This window comes from Charadrius vociferus, unplaced genomic scaffold (genome assembly GCF_000708025.1).
Source record: "Charadrius vociferus isolate BGI_N301 unplaced genomic scaffold, ASM70802v2 scaffold16, whole genome shotgun sequence".
Classification (NCBI taxonomy): Eukaryota; Metazoa; Chordata; class Aves; order Charadriiformes; family Charadriidae; genus Charadrius; species Charadrius vociferus.
Genome location: NW_009649167.1, coordinates 3,671,742 through 3,693,972, shown reverse-complemented (window position 1 = coordinate 3,693,972; position 22,231 = coordinate 3,671,742). Strand labels below are relative to the sequence as shown.

Genomic DNA, 22,231 nt, shown 5'->3' with positions numbered 1-22,231 from the left:
ACATGGAATGAATACTGTAAAAACCTCACAAGTCCAAATGAATACTATGAAGAAAAAACTAGACTAAAATTATTATTTTTCAGTAGTACTCGAAAGATATGAAAACATGGGATTTAACCAAGGAATCTATAGATATATTTTTGCACCAATGTGCACAGAACAAAGTAGAAGTACTGCAGGAAAAAAAATAGCATACAAGCTATTTTTTGATCATAATAATAATTGCCTATTGATGATAGTATAATAAAGCAAAGGCATGTGTGGCCAAATCGGGTTACACAAGCATTTGCAAATGTCCCAGCTAGGAAATGCAGTTCTGTCCCAAAGAGGTAAAACACATTTGGACAAACTCTTTCGAAAAATGTAAGTCAAGTTCACAGAAGATTTAGATTTATTCTCTTTCAGTTGTGGAAACCGAGGGAAGACTGCAATAAACTTGTATCAGATCATCAAAGAACAGATTATTTGCACATAAGAGCAACCTCTGCGGTGCTTGAGTGAGGTTTCCTTACAAGCAGGCAGCTCCACAAGGTAATCCTGCCACTTGAGATCTCAACAATTCTGTAATTAGAAGTAGTTCAAGGGCTGGCTAATAACTTACACTCCTCAGATGCTTAGATGAATCTGGGACTTGAAAATAATGAATAAGGTCTGGTTTACATGTGTAATTAAGGAAAGAGTAAAGAACCATGAAAAATCAGAAGTTACGTATTTAGAATTGTTTGCTTTAATAGGCAGCAACAGTAATAATCAAGAGGAGGAAATCATTTTATCATATGATCTCAAGCAAAATTCCTATGAGTGATGATTATCAAACTACTATAAATAACAGCAGTTACTACATGGAGACACAGACTAAAACTACATTTGCTTATTACTCAATATGTTGAAATTACTACAATTTTAAGATGAAGATTTCAATTAATGGATGTGTATTTCTCAACTGGGGATTCTTTTGAGGTCTCTTTTGATTTGCAACCACTCTAAGAGTAGGAAAGAGCATTTTCTCAGAAACAGCTGTCTTGGATGACAGAAAAGAGGGATTAGTTAAATCTAGGCTGTTTCAGGGGATGTAGTGGGGAGACGCAAAAAAGAAGAAAAAAAACGACCAATCCCATAAAAAAATATTTCCTTTCCCTTTCTCATCAAATGTTAGTAAACATTTGTTGGTCATTAACTCAAATATGATGCAGATATATTTTTGTGTGCTGATCAAAATAAATCATATAATCTTGAATTTCCTTGTGCTATGAACTTATAGTTCAGAAAAGGAGTTCAAGGTGCAGCATAATTTAGGGTGGTGGAGACATGACACAATTGCTCCTGCAGGCTCACTACCTTGATGTAGAGATGTGGGTCGGTGAGTGTGTGCTGAATGGACACATATGATAAAATACTTGAGAGGTAGAAAGTGCATTAGTACTGAGATCTTTTTTCTAAAAGAGATATTTTCCCTTAAATAAATAAATACAGAAAAAATATTTCTGTTATGCTGTTTCTCCATTCTTCATAAACTGAAATCCAAGACTAGTGCATTATATAATTTAGGGCAGGACTACTGCTGGTGAAAATTGTTCTCCTTATTTGAATCTATCTCAGTTATGATCCTTCTATGGATCTGAAGCAGTACATTTGAAAACAAGCACAAAGCATATAGTAACTGTGCATCCTAAAACGACAGACAGGACTCTGCTATGCTATTGCTACAATACCTGTATGACATACAACTAAATGACCTTATGCCTGTCTTCAAGTGGGGGAAAAAATGAGAGATATATGAGAACATACAGCCCCACGGGCTGGCTGATATGTTCCAATGCTAAGAATTACAATCCCTCATTTTTAGGCTCTTTCAATCACTGAGCCCCTAGCTTCAATTTAATGCCTAAGGTCTGTCTATTCCAGCTACTCTGAAGGGTGAAGGATTCAGAACATATTCAGGAGCGTCAAGCATAGCTCTTTTTTTTTTTTCTCGACCAAGTTTTTTCACTGGTGGCAAAACAGTACCAAAAGCAATTCTTTGCTTTGTCTCATTCCAACGTGCCACTGGTGTACAAACAACAGGACCCTGCAGGAGCACAGGTTAACTCAACTCTTTCCAGTCCCTGCCAGGAAAAGGCATCCCTCTGTCCCTAGCAGATATAGTCATCTGATAACCATCTCACAGAATTCACAGAATGGTTAGGGTTGGAAGGGACCTCTGGAGATCATCTAGTCCAACCCCCCCACCAGAGCAGGGTCACCTACAGCACGTTGCACAGGACAGCGTCCAGGCGGGTTTTGAATGTCGCCAGAGTGGGAGACTCCACCCCCTCTCTGGGCAGCCTGTTCCAGTGCTCCACTACCCTCAAAGTAAAGAAGTTCCTTCTCATGTTAAGATGGAACTTCCTATGTTCAAGTTTATGCCCATTACCCCTCGTCCTATCACTGGGCACCACTGAAAAAAGACTGCTCCCATCCCCCTGGCATCCTCCCTTTAAGTATGTGTAAGTATTAATAAGATCCCCCCTCAATCTTCTTTTCTCTAGACTAAAGAGACCCAAGTCCCTCAGCCTTTCCTCATAAGAAAGGTGCTCCAGTCCCCTAATCATCTTCATTGCCCTTTGCTGGACCCTCTCCAGCAGTTCCCTGTCTTTCTTGAACTGGGGAGCCCAGAACTGGACACAGTACTCCAGATGCAGTCTCACCAGGGCAGAGTAGAGGGAGAGGATGACCTCCCTCGACCTGCTGGCCACACTCTTCTTGATGCACCCCAGGATGCCATTCGCCTTCTTGGCCGCCAGGGCACATTGCTGGCTCATGGTCATCCTGTTGTCCACCAGGACTCCCCGGCCCCTCTCCACAGAGCTGCTCTCCAGGAGGTCAGCCCCCAACCTGTACTGGTGCATGGGGTTATTCCTCCCCAGGTGCAGTACCCTACACTTACCCTTGTTGAACTTCATAAGGTTTCTCTCTGCCTAACTCTCCAGCCTGGCGAGGTCACGCTGTAAGGCAGCACAGCCTTCTGGCGTGTCAGCCACTCCTCCCAGTTTTGTGTCATCAGCAAACTTGCTGATGGTACACTCTATCCCTTCATCCAGACCATTGATGAATATGTTGAACAAGACCGGGCCCAGCACCGACCCCTGAGGGACACCACTTGTCACCTACCTCCAACTAGACTCTGCACCACTAACCACAACCCTCTGAGCTCTATCTGTAAGCCAGTTCTCAAATTCTCAAATCTGATTAGCTCTCAATGATTCCTGGTACAACCAGACTATATACAGCAAGTAGGAGGCAGAAAAAGGACAGGGGAAGGAAAAAAAAAAAGTTTGATTGCATGGAGATGGAGGGCAGAGAGCTGAAAACTTAACTGGACAATCACCCACACATGCATAAGTGGAAACTCCTAGGGGCCAGAGAAAATAGAGAGCTAGGCTTTCACATGCAGGAAGATTATGAAAGAAAAGAGGAAACTTTTCCACCATGCTGGATGGAGCAGAGAACTCACGAGAGTTGAGCAGCAGCCCAAAAAGGCCTGGTTTTGCTGCAGTGGGACAGGAAACCTGACCTGTGCTCGACGGCAAAGAGTTACTCATTCCACGCAAAATGACTCTGCTTCAATGAGAAGGTTTCACCTCACATTTCCTATAGCCTAAAGGCTACAGCAGTTGTGTAGGAAAAATCTATTTAAGCTTCCTCGAGCAGCAGAGAAAATTGAGTACAGGTCTCAAGTATCAGCAATGAATATATTATGCAGTGACTTGTTAAGTAAAAGTGAGACACTGCCCATCTCATGTCTATTCATATGTTTAGCATAATGCCCAAACCAGTCCATGAGCTTGAAAACGTCCACTTCACCAAATAACCTATAAATCTTGCCAGTACTGAAAGCTGCCCTGCTTAATACTCACATGATTGATGCAATTTTACAGACACATGGAAAGAGAAATATGGGCAAAATTGGATTAGAATTCAGAGCAACTGCTCCTGTGCCACATCTAAATTTCCTCACACTCAAGCTGTCTGTCATTTTGTCAGCAGTTATGGAGGTAACCTAAATTTATCACGGCTATAAATTCAGCACTTTAAGGACCTCCACTTGATTAGGATGAATCCAGGACATAATCCCACTCAAAGTGCCCACTAGAGAAGTTCTGCCGTTTGGATCTTAAATCTTTGCATCACCTATCCTTGAGGAAGAATCCCTGAGAATGATGCACTTGTGCATCTGCCAGAAAAAAAAAAAAAAATAAAAAATCATAGGTAATGACCAGTTTCCTCTTCATTAGGATCTTATATCTCTATCCAAAAGACTCTCAGTGCCGTTCTCTCAGGAGGGATGTATCTGAGCACACAGTACTACAAATCCTCTACTGTAATGATAAGACAGTTTAAAGGGCATTACTGAGATTAAACAGTGTAGACAGTGAATGAATTCAGCACAAAGCCCAAGAAAGTCTTAAAATAATACGCAGAGTACTCCAGTGTTTTTTTAACTGGTTGCAGTGTCTCGGGTTCTTGAGCTCACAAGCACTGCCTAAAGAGGAGACATCAGAATAAGAAATCAAATACTTTGAGGGCCCTAAAATAAAAAAACCCCAAACTTTTAGGGTAAAATAGTTTTAGGGACAGCAAATAATAGCATGCATGAGTTCTGGGAACCTTATCTTCTACAACCTGCTCTTGAACATCACAGTAGTAAGTGAAAAAAATATTCTCCTAGATTTCACTAATGCAGGACCAAACCACAAACCTCTAGATGCAAAGAGCCTCACTGGAGGCATTGGACTTTGAATTAGTCTTCAAATGTTTCTTTAAAGGTATCCTTACAATTCCCTTTCTAATTACTATGTTCCACCCTAACTACAAAGCTTTAAAAGCCAGCAAGGTGTGTGGCAACAGCATTCCTATAGTCTTGAAGAAAATGCACATTATACAGCAGAGTGACAGAAGTGCTATGCTGGTACTTAAGTTAAAAGTTGCTGAGATTGGAATCCTGGCAAACATTCAGGGCAATGCTGTATCAAGCTGAATGAATTAATGTTTTACTAATGACTCAAACTTAAACAAGCTAAAATCCTTCTTCAGAAAGGGGGGAAAAAAAAGAAAAATTCTGTCTTTTCAAAGAGCTTCCTAAGGGCCTACTGCTAAATGGAATTCTTTCTACTACTAAAACCAAAAACTAATTAGTTAAATCTGTAAAACAAAGATTAACAGAAGAAAACCCCAGGGAAAACAAGCCACAATATACTGACTTAAGAAATTCTCATCTAGGCCAAACCCCAGCAACAATCAACACAAGTCAAATTAATTCATTAATTTACTCTAACAGGATTTTCTCTATGGTTGTATTATTCCTGGCTCTTAACATCCTCTTCTTAAATTCTTCAATGTCAATTATAAAGAACAGGTCATACAACTTCAGGGAAAATTTGAACATCATCCAAACACAGTTGGGGCTTATGAAATAAAACTAATGTCTTCCTTTTCCCAGAAAGTACACAAAGACATTGATAAGGCACGAATGGTCCTTATATTGTAAGATTTAGCAAGGCAAACAGAATAAATGAATATACCAATTCTTGTAACTCTGTTTTCCAGCAGACTTGCTTTTCAGCCTGCACAGTCTTATACATCTTATGCTGTGCAAGACTAGGTGAGAAGAGATACCTCCAAGTACACTGCGCTTTTTAAAGAGTAAGAGAAGCCTAACTTTCACAGGAAAACTCCAAAGTTCATTGCTTTGAACTACCTTCCCTGAAGTGATGCTAAACCAGCACTCATCTAAACTCTTTGTTATGGCTGCTCTTCATCATAACTGCTTGCTACAAGAAAGGCTACGTACACATATTGGATGCCTTTTCTTCAAGCAGGCTTCTATTTCTCCATCACTCAATGGTTACATAAAGTTTCAGTTTCAGCACATTCCCAATGCCTACCAGACCACAGTAACAACATGGCAAACATAAGTTAATTACATAATGTAATACAAATAAGCATTTAATTTATCCTGAACAGGCAATAAAATCCACCATGTGTTTGCTGATACATGGTTATACTGCTGCGGAGAGTTTTTCTTGCAATAGCGAGAATGTTATAAATTAAGATGGACAAATTGCAAAAATTTGATGACAATGTATGCCTTCATTACCTTTTCTGCATTTTTAATTTAGCTTGATTCTTAGTGGACTCACTAACTTTTCTTGGTGGAAAACTGTCACATATCTGCAGTTTGTTTCAGATATGTTTATCCCTCTTGTATAAATAGTAAACTAATTTTTAAAGAAATGAAGAAACTTCCCAGAAACACTTAATCTAGTGATCAAATGAGCCTTTATGGGAACTCTAGGGACTCTACATCGTTAACCAGCAAGTGGAGTGAAAAATGCTAAACTCATCCTGAGTGCTATTTAGAATCCCTCAGTGAAACCAGGTTGGGAAATCAAATAAGCTGGGCTGCTGTGAGCAGGGTTCCTCGACAGCAGCCAGTGTCCCTTCTCTCATTTCATTCTTCTCTAGACCTCTTTAGTCTGTCTGAATCAAAAATATTTCCAAGCAACAACCAATATAATTTCACAGGCTTATAATAGCTCACTTTAGGAATTAGTGTCTTTCTACAGGTTCTCATGTCACTGGCAATCAGTGTTACTCCTGAGACTTCTCAATTCTTCCACTCAAGCCTAGTGTGTCTCCTTAATCCCTTTAATTCTTGCATTTTCACCTACTTTTACTGTTCATTGTCATGCTGCTTTTGCTGCTAGCTGGGCCTTATTACGTATCATAAGAATATAAAAGCTAAATTGTGGATTATTTTTAAGTAAGCACCCTGCTAAGTAGTGCTATCTTGAGCATTATCTTCCTTGCCTCTCACTGGACCAGGTCAAATGAAATCAATGGCACTATTCAGTTTGGTAAAGCAAGCAGGATGCCACTCCAAGAGCTGAGCTGGTCAATTTTGTTGCGAATACATTGTTCTGTAAAAGCATGATTATTCAGCAAGTGACCTCAGCTTAAAACTAGAAAAATATCTATCCCCATGTGATGGTGTGGAGAGATTTCCCTTCTGTGCAACCAACCCAGCAACTGGGATGCTCATTCTACATGGAAGACAAGACTATTGGTCCCGACTTCAAAGAGAACTGGAACCAAAATCTCCCCACCTTAAAACCTGATCTAAACCATCAGCCTAAAGGTTATTCTGGAATGCAGGGCTCCTAATCAGTCTGTTCAAGCTGTTTTATTCTGTGGAAAATAGCAGGTATTAGCAGAAAAGGAAAAATATGGGGGGCGGAGGGAGGGGGGGTGGAGCACACGCAAAAAATGAGAATTTGTTCGCCCAATGATAACACTACTTAGTTGGACAGTGGAACATCAGGGTTCAGGCTATATTCAAAAAAGTATTTCAGAATTCATATACACAGGAAGCAAACAGAAAATTAATAAAAAACTGGCCAGAATATAAGTGAGGGCACGCTATGGGGAGCATGGGTTCAAAGCCTCTGAAATAAAGGAAGGAAATGCATCTGAGTCTTCCACATTTGGACAAAGTGCCCTAACTTTGGTGTATAAGGCAATTAAAAACACAATTGCCTTGCCTTTCCTTTCCTAATCCAGAACAGTACCTAAACTCACACCTTCAATTACACAGTTTTGCTTTTGTTAAAAATGATAAATAATCCAGGATGGGGAGCAGAAGAAACCAAATAATTAAAAACAAACAAAACTTCTCTTGCCGAATCAAACAACTACCTTTTCTCCTCTCCAAATCCCATTTTGCTTCATCTGGCTAAAGCAGACCTTCTTTTCTATGTATCTTTTTGGAGGATAAGGTAATGTTCAAGTTCAAAAGGGAAAATTCGGTCCCTTCCAGCAGTCAGTCTAAAACACCGATATAAAGAAACCAACATAACTGGTATCAAAGGCAATGAAAACCTTTCCACTGAGATGAGTAAGGTCTGTACTAGACTTTCTATATGGCCCATACGTCATCTCTACACATATTAATTTTGCTGTGACCTTGCAGCCACATTCACTACAACCCCCCCATAAACTCATTTTTTATTTACAGAAAGGTTTATTTTGAGGGGATTTTGGGGGGTTGGGTTGGTTGTTCTTTTTTTTTTATAAACTGTAGTGTCAAACTACTATTTAAATCCCTTGGTAATACTTACAGTAAGAAGTGTGACATGTGGAAAATTGTTTGGGCACCAACCTAGAGTATATCAAAACAGCAGCAACAAGCCTGGCAACAGACCAGAATCCAATACAGTACTTGGCAAGTGATGGCAAACGTACCGCCAACATGTGATGCCCTCATTTTTAAGCCAAAGATAAAAGTAGTTGATGTTTCTTGCCAAGACTGTTGTGCCCAAATGCCACATGTGAGGTCAAGCAAGGATGCTGCAAATAATTCCCAATGATATTTTACCAGTCTGCTTCTTTAGGAACTGTCAGATATGAGTCCAAAATGTCTGTTCCTACACTATTATTGTAGCTCACCCAGGAAAACACATCAGTGTTGCAGCTTTGAAAAGCAGCACTGACAACTGTTTTAGTTTAATAATTATACTCAGGAGTGTAAGACTATTCACTCACAAATTAATAAAGCCTACCAGAACAGTGAAATTCCTAAAAATAGATATATTTTTTTATAAAATGAAGGATGACAGATTAAATAATTATAGTTCACAAGCTTAATGGAAGCTTTCTCTAAGCAGTAGAAAGGTGCTTCTTTAATTAACGTAATTTCTTGCATAAACATATATGGGACAACTTTATGAAGTTTTCCCAGAAATTAGGTTTAAAGGCTAACTTCAGGGAATTGGTTTTGAAAGATTCTTGCCTCAATGGGGATTTCACCAAATGTTAGTACAGGAGAACGGAGCGCTGTGTTAAGGCATGAAAAGTTTAAATAAGATTTAGCTAATGATGTATATCACCAGTTTCAGTGAGCCTTGGCTTTGCAACATTTTGGCTTTAAGTCAGAAAAGCTGCCCAAAGAGCCTGAAATTTAAAAAAAAAAATCCTGTTTCTTTCCTCCCCTAGTGATCCTCACATTCCTAAAATGGACATGAGAATCTGTCATTACTTCCCCTCTGAAACCATTCTACCCTTGAGGTACTGTACTGCAAGATACCACTTAGAAGCCCTAAGGAAGCAGTTTGGAGGACTCCGCTTAAGCAATGAGCCGAGAAGGGAGTTAGGTAAGGGAGGGACAGGTTATGGCTCAAATTAAGGCTGAAGAGGAAATGGGCTTCCCCCTTGCTCCATCTTTTTTTTTTTTTTTTTTTTTTTTTTTTTTTTTTTTTTTAGAATGCTCCAGGCCCAAATCAGCTTTATCTCATTTTTTCCTCAAAATGGGAAAATTTAATGGAACTGACTCTGTATGCAAAACATTGTTAGAATGGCACAAGCCTCTTGCAATAAAAAATACTGAGGCACATAACATGAATTTCTTCCATGGCTGCTACAGTCCTGGCTGACCGTTCCCCAAGCTTCAGAAGACAGACAGGGTAGAAGGAGGAGCAAGCAAGGCAGACTACTGTGATGAGAGCACCAGCCAAGCAACAAGCATGTCAAGAACAAGGTCATATTTTAAAAATATCACTATTTAGAAGAGATGAACATTCCTTCACTGATTTTACATGGTCTGAACGTGAATGTTTCAGAGTTAACCATAAGACTTAAGTAGAATAAAGAATATTTATTATGTGAAGCAAAAATGAAGACAACAATAGTCCTTTACAGAGAAGCTCTGCTCTTCAACTGGCATTCAACGTACTGCTGCAGTACTGCTACTCCAGACCCCAATACCCATTGCTGGGCAAAGGAATGTATTTGACCGATATTGCCTCTGGAGGTATGGAGTCTGAGCTGGGGTTTGAGTTTAGTGCCAGCTTTGGGGTATGTTTTGGGTTTTTTTTTATTACACGCAATCAGCAGAATCTGGGCAAAAATTTGCCTTAAACCAGTTCAACCAGTTTCACATTATTTGAAACTGCACATTTAATGAGAAAATATCTTCTACAGATTGGATAGGTGGACATTTAGATCCATATTCTTTTTCAATTGTTATGACTTACTACAGTGAAATTAAAAAAACGGACAAGAAGGACATAAATTGAAGGTAAATGATGGACTTAAGTTTTAACTTCGCATTCCCAGTGCTCGTTTCTCATGTAAGGAGTGAAAATGCCTCAGACAACTCACAAGGGATGTAGTGTGAAATTGTAGTGTGCAGTTGTCTGAAACTGGCACAAGAGCTGAACACACTGGAGCTAATTTCTGTGTTAACTTTCATTCCATAGGGATTACTGCCATTTTGCATAGCTGAAGCACCGACTCCATGCATATATTGGGCAGTGCCGTACATATCCAGTTTCCCCAAGCTTTCAGTACTATGAAGTTGCTGCAGACACTGCACTTTCTCACTAAGGCTATCAGATTTAAGTTACTCTGTGAGTCTGTTTTTCACTAATTAACAGGCTAAGGTGTTTTCAGCTGGATCTTTTTCTTCAGTCTAGTGAGTCTCTCAGTAGTGTGCAAATTTACATACCACAAACACATCCAGGACTTCAACTACCACTCTAGATTTCCATTTTGTTATCACCCCACAGGAAAAAGAATCCTGTCTTCCCTGCCTTCTGCTAGCATCAGTGCCTTTACCAATCATTGAATTAAGAATTTAATAATATAAACATCAGGGTTCACCACTGTCACAGGCTTGCACTTGGAGGAAGAGTTTTTTCTCCACCTTGTTAATGGAATGTGGAGGCCACTGCTGAGGAAAGAGATTCAACTGAGACTAATTTGCAACCTTTGTGAAAAACAAAATGCCTTACTTTCTTCAAGGTTTTGCTAAAGCGGACTCATAACACTTTTTCATTATCAACAGATCTCCACATGATCATTTTAAATTAAAAATCCAAAACAAAACAGAAAGCAAATTCTTATTATGAACTACGGTAGCTGCTTTCAAAACACCACACAGTTAAGTCAGCAGCATCCAATAGCCTACATTGTCTTCTTGTTCTAAGTAGGACAGAAATGCAAGGGCTCGCTCATTTTATAGCAGACCATCTTGAGGCTAAATCCCTAAGCAGGAAGAATTAAAACCTTTTCTACTTTTAGAAATATTAGTGCTGATAAATAGCTGAATTGTGTTCAATTTATTTAACTTTTTAATTACTCTTATGAAATATGTCATTTAAAGCCAGAAAAGCGCTACAGCCATATATATGCAAGTAACTGATGCTGACAGTAAGACTCTTTCAGAGCTTTCAACCAGCTCTTTCTGGTGAAACCTCTAATTTTGGTTTGAATACAGCAGGTCTATGCTCTTGGCTAACTGTAGGATGCAGGTTTCTCGTTCAGCCAACAAGTGAAGTTTGTCCCAGTACCATATTTCACTCTTTCAGACCCTGAGTCACGATGTGGTACATAGCATGGCACTCACCTTGCTCCTGCTGGAAGAAACAGAGCAGGCAAAGGGCCAAGAGCTGGCAAAGTGCTGACTTGGCTCTTTTCCCCTCACTTCCCACCTAGTCTGCTGTTGCCCTAACTTGCATACCACAAATGCTAGCCATGTGTAAGAGGATAAACAAAATTCTGGATCCACAACTAAATTCACACCAATGCAGTCTGACGACTTCTTATACTTGGCCTCCATGCAGTTGCCTGAGATAACAGACTCGGGCCCCAGAATATCATCACGTCAGAGGCTGACAAAAAAGCTTCTGCATTTGTTCTATTAAGTCACAGTGTAATGAGTGGGGCAGATCAACCATCAAAAGATGGAGCAAGAGAAAGTCATGCTTTTCTTCTCCTATTTGCAGTTCATAGACTATGAACAAATATTCCAAGACACACATAAGAGTATTTTACAGGCAACACTACAGGTATGGGGCAAAATCAACTTTCTAATTCATGTTATTTGAAGAGAGATGGGATTAGTGCTGTAGGTTCCCCTCGCTGAGGCATGAGAGGACTGGAAGATATAAAATACTTGGGTCACAAGATTTTCCTTCTTTTTTTTTTTTTTTTTTTTTTTTACTTATTCAAATTAACAGTAGCTGAATAATAGGAGCAAATATTCATTCACTGAATCACATTTTGAAACCCCTTCTGATTTCAACTGGATCACTTATGGACTATGGCACAATTCAGCTTAAGTAAAATCCCATTTATTTAATTTACAGCATTCGGCACTGTGTGGTAGCCATCACAAACTTGTTACTACTGCAAAATTCCTGATACAGGAGACAGCAGTCTGAAGCATGCCATTCTACTGCGGATGTTGTACTGTGCATCTTTCACTCAGATCTTGTGTTTAGTCTCCTAGAATGATCTGGCTTAAAATCAAAACCACTAAAACAATAGTCTTGGTACAACTGAAATTCTGCCAAAATGTACCTGAGCTGCAAAACACTAGCTTTGATGTCTTTCTGAAGAGGGCAGAAATATAGCTAGATTAAATTGCTGTATTTTTTACCCCACTACAGATTCTGAAGACACTGCTAATAAATTTGAGTTATTTTAGACAGACAAATATTAATGTTTTAATCACAACTTCATCTCTTTTAAATACAGTTTTACCATCTTCATTCAAGCAGAAAATCAGAAGTATTCCAAAATACAATACAGCTCATTTTTCACTGTGTCAACAAATAGCCTCAGGAAGGCAAAGACTATCTTACCATCTAGCTAAGTAGTCTGCAAGATGATAACGTTGTCACAAGTTCCAAAGCCTCTAAAAAATCAGCAAGCACCTTGTTACCATAATGATTCTTTGTATTATGAAAAATAGCATGCTGCTACAATTGACAGGCTGCCAAGTAGAAGCAGATGTGGCAGGCCAGCTTTCCAATGAAAGAAAAATTCTTGGTATAGAGTCAGAATATATTAAGTGCAATTTGCTTTAACTACACATTTCCCACTAGAAAGTGTTCAAATAGCGTGGAGGGAAGTCTCACAAACGTTGGATTCTCAAGGAGCAACTCAGTTTTAAGAACTGATGTTAATCAGTTCGCTGAGAGTAAACTTTCTCCAGCTTTAGTTACTCCCATCATATGAAATCTTCAAGTATCTCAGGACTGAGTATTTGTTCACCTACCAGAAGAACAACTTGAAAATCATGAACAATGTCACCATGTGGTGACACCTGTCACAAGAAAATAATGCTATTACTAAGAAAATATAGCTCCATTATCTTTACTTAGCTTTAAATTTCTCTAACCTTTATCTCAGTTAAAAGAAAAGATATAAGGAAAAGAAGTCAAGTGTTACAAACTCTCATCTCGCTACTTGTTCTCTGATACAGCAAAGATTTGCAAAGACATTTTCAAAAGTCTCTAGAGGTACTGTCTCTTCTGTGCTTGTCCAGCACAACGAACAGGAGAGCATACTTTAATATCCCACTCCCAGCAATGAAAGACGGTGACAAAACTGTTCAATCTATGCCAGACAGGACAAATCCCTGTTCGCTGATCTTAATACCATTAATTGGCTGTGCTTCTTGTGAAGCAGTAACACAAGCTGAGTACACATGAGCTGAAAATAAGCTAACTTGAAGCATTTTTTCCGAAGTATATTATTAAATCAACTAATAAAATCCATTGCCAATTACTCATAGAGCTATATACCACATATTAAAAAAGGTATTAAAGTAACATAATCTAGCCACATGCTACCACACACAGGAATATCTACATTTAGGAATATCCACATTAAGTACAGACATTTAGATAGGACAAAAAAAGGCCTGTTAATGTTTGGTTGTTTGGGTTTTTTTTACCCCTTAAACTGTTCTTTCTTTGTTCTTTAAAAACAAACAAACAAAAAAACAAGTACATATTTTTTTCCTCAAGCAAGTATATGCCAGTATTCTCAATTTGTTTTTATTTTTTCCTTTTGCATCCTCCACAGTCCTATAAAATCATATTAATTAAGAGAATTGACATCAGTCACCCAACAGAGATCTTTGACAAGCCATTGAGGATTCTGTTATGTTAAGGAGGTAGAATCAGAACTTGAACTCTATGCAACATGTACATCAGAGACAATGCGTCCATATAAATAGTCTTATAACTGGAACCTTTAAAGAGGTAGGCAACCATAATTGTAAATCAAAATTTAAAACATTTCTCAAGATGAAAGTCTTGTGAGAATTTATGTGCAAAGAGCCTGGACAGGGAATACAAAGGTAAAACTACAGAAAGACCAGGTATCTGAGTAGACTTAGAGAATTTCACTTTCTTGCTAGAGTAATGTTTGTTCATTAGATGCAATTACCATATCAACATCTCGCTTTGTAATCACCAGAAATAGTCCATAATATGGGAAAGTCATAACAAAAATCATATTCCAGGAGATAACACGGACTTCCTTCAATTAAAGTTAATGCTCTTAAACTCCCGAAGTACACTTAAACTCCTTCTCTTTCAAGAACAACAAAAGCACAGATATAATGAGTACTTACCACCATCTTCAACCATGAAATGAAAAATGTCACTGGTGGCATTGTCACCCCCTCGTAAAACATAGCATATCTTCATATCATCAATATCAGCTGGAAATAGTCAGGAAAAATAGATTTTGTTTTAAATGCTGAAGGTAGAAAACTGTTTTTACAGGAAAACTTGACATGTATTAAATAGTTTAGCTTCAACAGAGAGAGGTCAAGGTTCTACAGCAGAGCTCAGGAATTTCAGTATTAACAGCACTGAGGTTCTCCCTCCCTTTACTTACCCTCCCCAGTGCCTTCTTTCTTTTAAGACGTAGTTACAAAAAGAACAGAAAGGAAATGTAAAAACATGGGCTCAACAGTCAGAAAGATTTCATATTTTTAGTGGTGCATTTTCGTAAACAAAGGTGAATCTCTACTAAGATTTTGATTCTGTCATTCTTCATCCTGAGAAGTACTGTAGAAGTCACAGAAAATCTGTGGCTGAGATGGGACCAAAACCCAGGGTATTTTCTATGTTAAGTTCTACCCTCCATTCAAGAGGCAAGACAAATTAGTCCATACAACCCTCCCACCCCCACCTCTAGAACTAGATTACTTCTGGAATGTGGTCTACCTCTAGGATAGGATATCTCTACACATTCTGCAGTAGAGAGATCTCAATCACTTTAGTCCCCTACAAAAATGCCCTCTTCAACAGACCATCCTTCCTATCAGCATGTTTTCACACGATATGCCATATAATCTATACAAACTGTCCTAAATAGTGCATAAACATTTACAGTGACTGACTGTTCTAAGAAGTCATACAGGTGCAACTAAAGCAGACAAACAAGAATTAAGTAAGAAAAAATTCAATGCACAATTTTGAATCATCAGTTGCAATAAAGCAAGCATGTAAAAGGTAAACAAATATTTATTAATATTGTGTTTTCTGGTTTCCTTAAGCAGTGATGAGAAACATGTAATTCATAAAAAATAATTTCGTCACTTTCTTTGAAAGACTGCTGTTGTTAAAAATCCATGTCTGACACCTTTTTAAGAACAAGTGTTAGAAATTAATAGCATTAAAGTGGAGCTCAAGTACCACCCAAGTTCTCCTCCCACATTAGGGCATTAGTAAAAAGAATCCAAAAGCACTTTTGTCAGAGCTCCTCAAAATCCTCAGTTCCAAAAGTTGCCAGACATCTTCTACAGCAAACAACTTAACAACCTTGTCAGCACATATATGTCACTGAAGAATCTCTTCCATAAATGTTTGAAAGTTAAAGATCAAAAATTCATGGGGCTGTAAAGAGGATGCAAACAAATACCTCTTCATGCCAGTGGAGAAAATAAATCTTTCATCCTGCAAACACTTACACAAGTACTCAGCTCTGGCCTTGTGGGTAGCCTTTATCAAAATCCATGGTTCCAACATATATAAAGATAAGCACTTGAGCCAGTGTTTGCAGGACCAGGACCACCTCATCAAAAAAGCCACTTGTCATCCAAACATCTCGATTTTGTCAAAAGAATTGCAAAGGAATGACCTGTTTTCTGTTCATTAAGAACATGGTCAGAGTCATTTGAGCAATTCTACGCTTTCCTTCCACAGTTGATTTGGTTATATTAAAACTTTCCTAGTTGTAAGCACAATTCATTACTGTATAACTACAATGCCTGCTAAATATAAATGTGACACTGGAATTCTTCAACATAAGTTTGAAATCCATCCCACAAAATTTTCTATTTAAAAAAAAATAATTATCTCCACTAGATCAGCGCACTGATTTCCCATTTAAAATTCTGCAAAATGGATGTGATTATTAAAGGTTACATATATTAATATCTATTCTTTAAGAAACAAATGTACTTCAGAATATCATTCTCTTGTCTCTCTGAAAACACTTGCCTGAAAAAGAAGATAAAAAGCATTATCAGGGTTGAATGCTGAATAAAATCATTGCTTGCAAAATGCTGCATATTTGGGTGAGTAGCCACGAAGATATCTTTGGCCTCAGGAGGCTACATGGATTGCTGAGACATCAACCAAGGTATATTATTGCCAGGCCAAGTAACAACTACATTTTGGTCACCTGACAAATGCACGCCTGGCCACATGGCACGAAAAAGAATGGAATATGTACCTATCCTGACTGCCCTCCATCCTCGAAAAAATGGGATGTGCTATGCAGTCGTCTGCTTTCAAGAAACATCCACTCAGTAATTGTACATTCTCCAATGTAATCGAAAACCCACTAAAAACGTGATAATCTGTTTATTTGCTTACTCGTATTCTCTTCTGTTTCTCACTTATTCTGACAACCACACTCTTAATACTACTCCCAGTTCACTAGTGAAGTCTTACATTTATGGAGATGATGTGGTTCCCAAAGCTTAGACATAGTTTGGTCCCTCCTCATCCTCTTTTTTGTGCTAACACTGCAAAACTTAGGGCACTACAGCCCTTCAAAAGTCCATCAGGCCTGTTTTCAAGATTTGGTGCATCTGACAAGAACATCGCTACAGCCAAGACTGTAACATACCAGTATGGGCTCTGTGAAATGAAATACAACTACAAGTGTTCATCTCCAGCCTTACCACCTCCAAACCCCAGCCTGTCTGGACCCCTTTAACTTTAAGTCTCCATACAATTGTGCTGTCTGCTCACTTCACAGCTGCAAGGGGCTCCAGGAAACCTCATTTCATTTTTAATTAACCAGCTATTAACTCATTGCAAAGTAACACGGAAAATTCTCTGGAGAATAGCTAATGCTCCCCTTTCAATTAAAGTTACTTCATAGCCTTCTGTTGAGGCTTTATTTCAGAACATAGAGCACGTGTGGTTTTCATCCTATTTATACCATCTAGTATTTTACTTCCATGTAAAAAGTAAGTACCACTGACATAATTTTAAAACATTTACATTACCTTTGAATTTACCACAAACACTTTGTGGTTAAGATTTGTGTAATTAAGGCAACAAATGCCCTCATAATATGTTATTTCCCCATGTTTGGGAAATGATTTTGCTTTTACAGTTCAGTGCACTCAGACTGTATAGCAACTGATAGCCCAGCCATGGTATGACCATTAGTTAATAATAGCTTGGCCACTCCTGTAACATTTTCTAAATAAAACTGTTTAAAGGCGGCACTCTGCCTCTAAAGATCTGGAATCATGTGCAGCCAAATCTGTCATCCAAATTTCTATCACTGATAGAAAGTCCAAATCACAGTCATGTGGACTGTAAGCTCTCCAAAGCAAAGATGCTCCTTTATTCAGTGTTTATCCAGCAGACCCCCTTTCCTGTTTAAAGCTGTCACAGATGCAATAAATAATAAACAGAACTAAAAAGTACAAAGCCATTTAAAATAAGCTCACTGTCAGAAATTTTCTCCGATCAATTATTATAGTGGTTAGCACCAGTGATCTCAAGAAAGCATGGAGTATTGTAATACCTTGGGTGAACTGGCTGATGCTATGGTTGCCTTTCCCCAGGTGAATCAGGAAGCCATGGCGCGGACCCTCTGTGATTCTGATCTTGAGCGTAGCATGTAAACTGTCCCTGTCTTCCACTTTGAGCACCTTGCTGGTAATCAGAAACCCGATGTGACCTGTGGCTAGAATACGGAGAGTCTGAGCACCCTTATTTATTACAATTTGAGGTACACTGTTGTCCACAGCCATTATTCGTATCTTCATTGTCTGAGGTCTCCTTGTTTCAAACACAGTGTTGGGGAAGACATAGAAATCTGTATGAGTGCCATCCGTAACAGTGAAAGAGAAGCTATCCTCAACTGATTCTGTGCCATCGTGTTTGTAGCTAATGAGATTTTCATTTAGATCTTGTTTAGTGAAGGTGGTGACTGGTTTGGAGTTGTTGAACATGATCTGGCCATGAACTGGTATTTGAGTGAGGATAAATTTTAGCAATGCGTCGGGTGTATCTCTGTCTTCTGCAGTGAGTTCAAATGGGGTTATCAGTTTGTATTCATTTTCACTCACCACCAGGTTGTGGATTGTGACGACAGGTTTCTTATTGTCCACATCACTGATAGAAATTCTGAAAGTACGAAATACAGGGTTATAGCCATCAGTCACCTCAAATTCAAAGCTGTCCATTTTCACCTCATCTTCTGAAGTGTGAATGTAGTAGATTTTATTGCCTGCTAACAGAAGTTGAGTAAAAGTGGAGATGGGTACCCCAGGCTGATCTGTGCATTCAAGATGACCACGAACAGGTGCTCTGGTAATAGTGAAAACTAAGTTCTCATCTGGACTATTCAGGTCACTGGTGCTAAGCAAATCAGTAGTAAGGGTTACCTTCCCTCCTTCCTTCAGAGAAACTCCTTTGCTGATTACATCTGGGAAGACAATATCAATGCTACCTATTGTCACATAAAAGTAGCGGTCAATGAGAGGATTTATTCCATCTGTCACATCAAACTTGATAAGATCACGAACTCCTTCTTGGCCAAAATGCATATATTGAATTAAGTTTCTATCCACTTCATCTTGGGTGAAGTTCATCCCCAGGGTAATATTCTCAACTCCACCTGAAGGCTTTATTCTCTGCAAGAGGCCTTGTCCTGGCCCGTATCTTATAATGTATGTCAAGGTTTTGTCTTCAGAATCCAGGTCAGTAGCCTTCAATATTCTGTTATGAATAGTTCTAGTTTCCCCTATTTCAATCTCCAAACCATCATTGATGGCCATTCTGGGTGTCTCATCATCTACAGGAATAACCATGATGAGTACCATTTTCCTAATGGTATGTTTACCATCTGTGAGTTTCACCTCAAAACTGTCCTCCTTTGTCTCAGAGTCATCATGTTCATAGAGTATGTTGGAGCTCTCTGTTATCTGATCCAAGGTGAAGCTCTCCACTAGGACAGTTCCATTGACCAGCTGGTTCACAATGTGGCCATGCCTGGGAAGTCTGGTGATTGTGAACACTAACTCATCAGCAGGGATGTCTGCATCAGCTGCGTTGAGGATAGGGGTATCAATAACCAGGCTCATGCCTTCCATCACAACAAACTCTCGTATAAAGATTTCAGGCTCTTCATCATTGATCGGCATAATGACAATAGGGAAAAAGTGCCTTTGGGAAAAGTTAATACCATCAGAACAGCGGAAAGCAAATCTGTCTTCAACAGGCTCCACACCCTTATGTATACTTTGAACATAAAAAATATGCCCTTGACGGAGGTCTTTCAAGGTAAAAGCACTTATAGCTACACCTGCTCTGGATTTTTCAGATCCTGGGGCTGGAGAAATGTTCTCTACATAGCCAGATGTGGGCTGAGCAACAATGGTGCAGAGTATATCATCATTAGGAGTATCCACATCTTCAGCCCTGAGGTGAGCAGGAGTAATGACCCGTTTGTCACTTTCCATTACCATGAACTGCTCCCCCACAAAAATCTTTGGGGCTTGACTGTCAACAGGAAGAATGGTCACCAAGACTGATACTCCTTGAACAACGTTGCCCCTGACGCTCCATTCCTCAGACATGTCAGACAAGGTAAGGTTGAAGGTATCTTCTTTGGGCAGAAGGCCTATTTCCCCACCAGTGTGAGCATATACCACAGCACCATCAAGCACATCTCTCTGGGAAAATCTCTCTGCAGGCACCCCTTGGACCAGGATGTTCCCATGCTGAGGAGGATCCTCTACAATGAAGGTCAACATTAAGTCATCTGTATCCTCATCTGTGCCCTGAATGACATTAGCAGTGATTTCAGCAGCCCCATTCTCCAGCACATCCAGGTAGGAACCAAGAGTGCCTGGGGGTAACCGTAGCATAGGAACCTCATCATCAACTGGGTGCACATTCATTTTCAGTGTGATGGGCACAAAATGAACCCCATCACTCACATCAAGCCTGCAGGTATCACTGTTGGTTTCAGCTCCACTGTGCACATACACCACCCGCCCTTGTCTGATATCCTCCAGGCCGAAGACAGCTCCTGGAATCAAACTGTACCCAGAAAGCTGCAACTGGCCATACCGAGGAGCCTGGGTCAGGATGAATCTGAGACGGGCAAGCTCAGTGTCTGTGTCACTGGCATCCAGCTCAGTTGGACTAAGGACATGGCTGCCTCCCTCAGGCAAAGTGAAGCCAGTATTAGTGATTTCAGGAGGCTGGTTGTCCACAGGCTGCAGGTAGATGGTGAAAGTCCCCTCAGCTGCATTGCCAGCTGCATCTTGCACTTGATACTGAAACTGAATCAAATGAGGAGCCACCCCCAGTTCTTCCTGTGGGGGACGGTACGCTATCTTGTGATGATTGATCTGGGCTTGGGTGAAGTGGGTAACTTCCACAGAGTGATCCTCAGTCAGCACGAGGGATCCAAGGCGGGCTCCATATACTTCTGGAGGGTGGTTCGTGTCAGTGGGGGGCTGGGTTATTGTATAGCGGAGTTCACGGTCCCCTGAATCCTGATCTGTGTAACACAAGTGCTTCCTTCGCAGTGGGGTCACCTGCTGTTCTGCAACTACTAAGTGCAGGCTGCTGCTGCTATGCAGCTCTGGGGCTAATCTGTCTACGGGATGCACCCGGATGACAAAAGTCTGTGGTCCGGAGCGGTTGGGTGGGTCATTGTCATCCTGGACTCTGAAGACGAACTGGTCCAACACAATACCAGGTCCAGGGCTGTGAGGCCCAACGTGGTGGTAATAGAGACGCCCTTCCACAATGTCCTGCTGCAGCCACTCTCTCACTGGCTTTTCATAGATTAGGGAGCTCCCTGCTAAACCTGGCACCCTCCTCCAAGAGAAGCCTTCCTCTTCTTCCTCCTCTTCCCAGCCAGGAGGTGGCTGTGCTTGACGGAGGAGGAGCTGCCCAGCAGTGGGGCCAGACTCCACTGTGAAAAGCAGGATGGCATCCTGTGAGTCAATGTCAGTGGCACTAAGAGCACGGGTGGTGATGGGCACTGTTTCACCCTCAGCCATGGCCAGCCCTGTGTTAGCATTGAGTAGGGGTGGCTGGTCATCAGTGGGCACCAGGGTAATGGGGAAAAGGAACTCAACACGGTGGCGAGAGCCACCATCTTCCAGCCGCAGCACCAGGTTGTCACTAAGTGGAGACTCACTGCCGTCATGCTGGTAGATGACCCGGCCTGCTGCCAGCTCAGCCACTGTGAAGTGCTTACGAGGGGCAGCAGGTACTGGGGTGTCCTCCAGCAAAGTAAGGTGGCCATGCCTCAGCCCTGCCACCACACTGACCCGCACCTGCTCAAGGTCATCCTCATCACTGATCACCAGGTTGGGGCTTGGACCGGGGCCTGACAGAGGCCGTGACTGCCCCTCATAGAGCACGAGGCCAGTGTTGCGGGTCACCACAGGTGCCAGGGTGTTCATTGGCTTCACCACAATCACGAAGGCGAAGGGCTCTGAGGCAGCACCCTCGGGGTCCAACACTTCCAGCTCGAGCTCAAAGAGCCGCTCCCGATCTGAGTCCTCCGTGGGTGGCTGGTAGGCGATGCGCAGCTCCCTCACATCCCGCTGGCTGAAGGAGGAGACAGGCAAGCTCCGGTCATCTGTGCTGACCATGTGCCCCTGGCCAGGGCCAAAGGGCGAGGTGATGTTGAAGAGCAGCAGATCTGCTGGTGACTCTGCATCCTCAGCTGCAAGCATGTCAGGCGTGAGCGCGGTGAGGACAAACTGGTCAACCTCCATCATGAGCATGGCCAAGAAGCTGGGTTTGGGGGCCACGTTCTCAGTCCCGGCCCGGATCCGCACCAGCACCTGGAAGTACTCACGCTTCAGCAGCGCCCCACCGCCTGCCGCCTCCCG

General features: G+C 40.8%; 1 protein-coding gene across 1 annotated transcript in view; it reads right to left on the bottom strand.

Moving 5' to 3' along the window:
* The window catches only part of FREM2 (FRAS1 related extracellular matrix protein 2), a gene marked incomplete at its 3' end in the record, with an annotated part of 121,711 nt that overhangs the window by 93,841 nt on the left and 5,639 nt on the right, over positions 1 to 22,231 (bottom strand). The window contains exons 2-3 of the mRNA XM_009888426.1: positions 17,890 to 22,225; positions 14,462 to 14,551 (exon numbers count right to left, since the gene is read on the bottom strand). Coding sequence (XP_009886728.1) covers positions 14,462 to 14,551; positions 17,890 to 22,225 — 4,426 coding nt within the window. The remainder of the gene's footprint in view (positions 1 to 14,461; positions 14,552 to 17,889; positions 22,226 to 22,231) is intronic.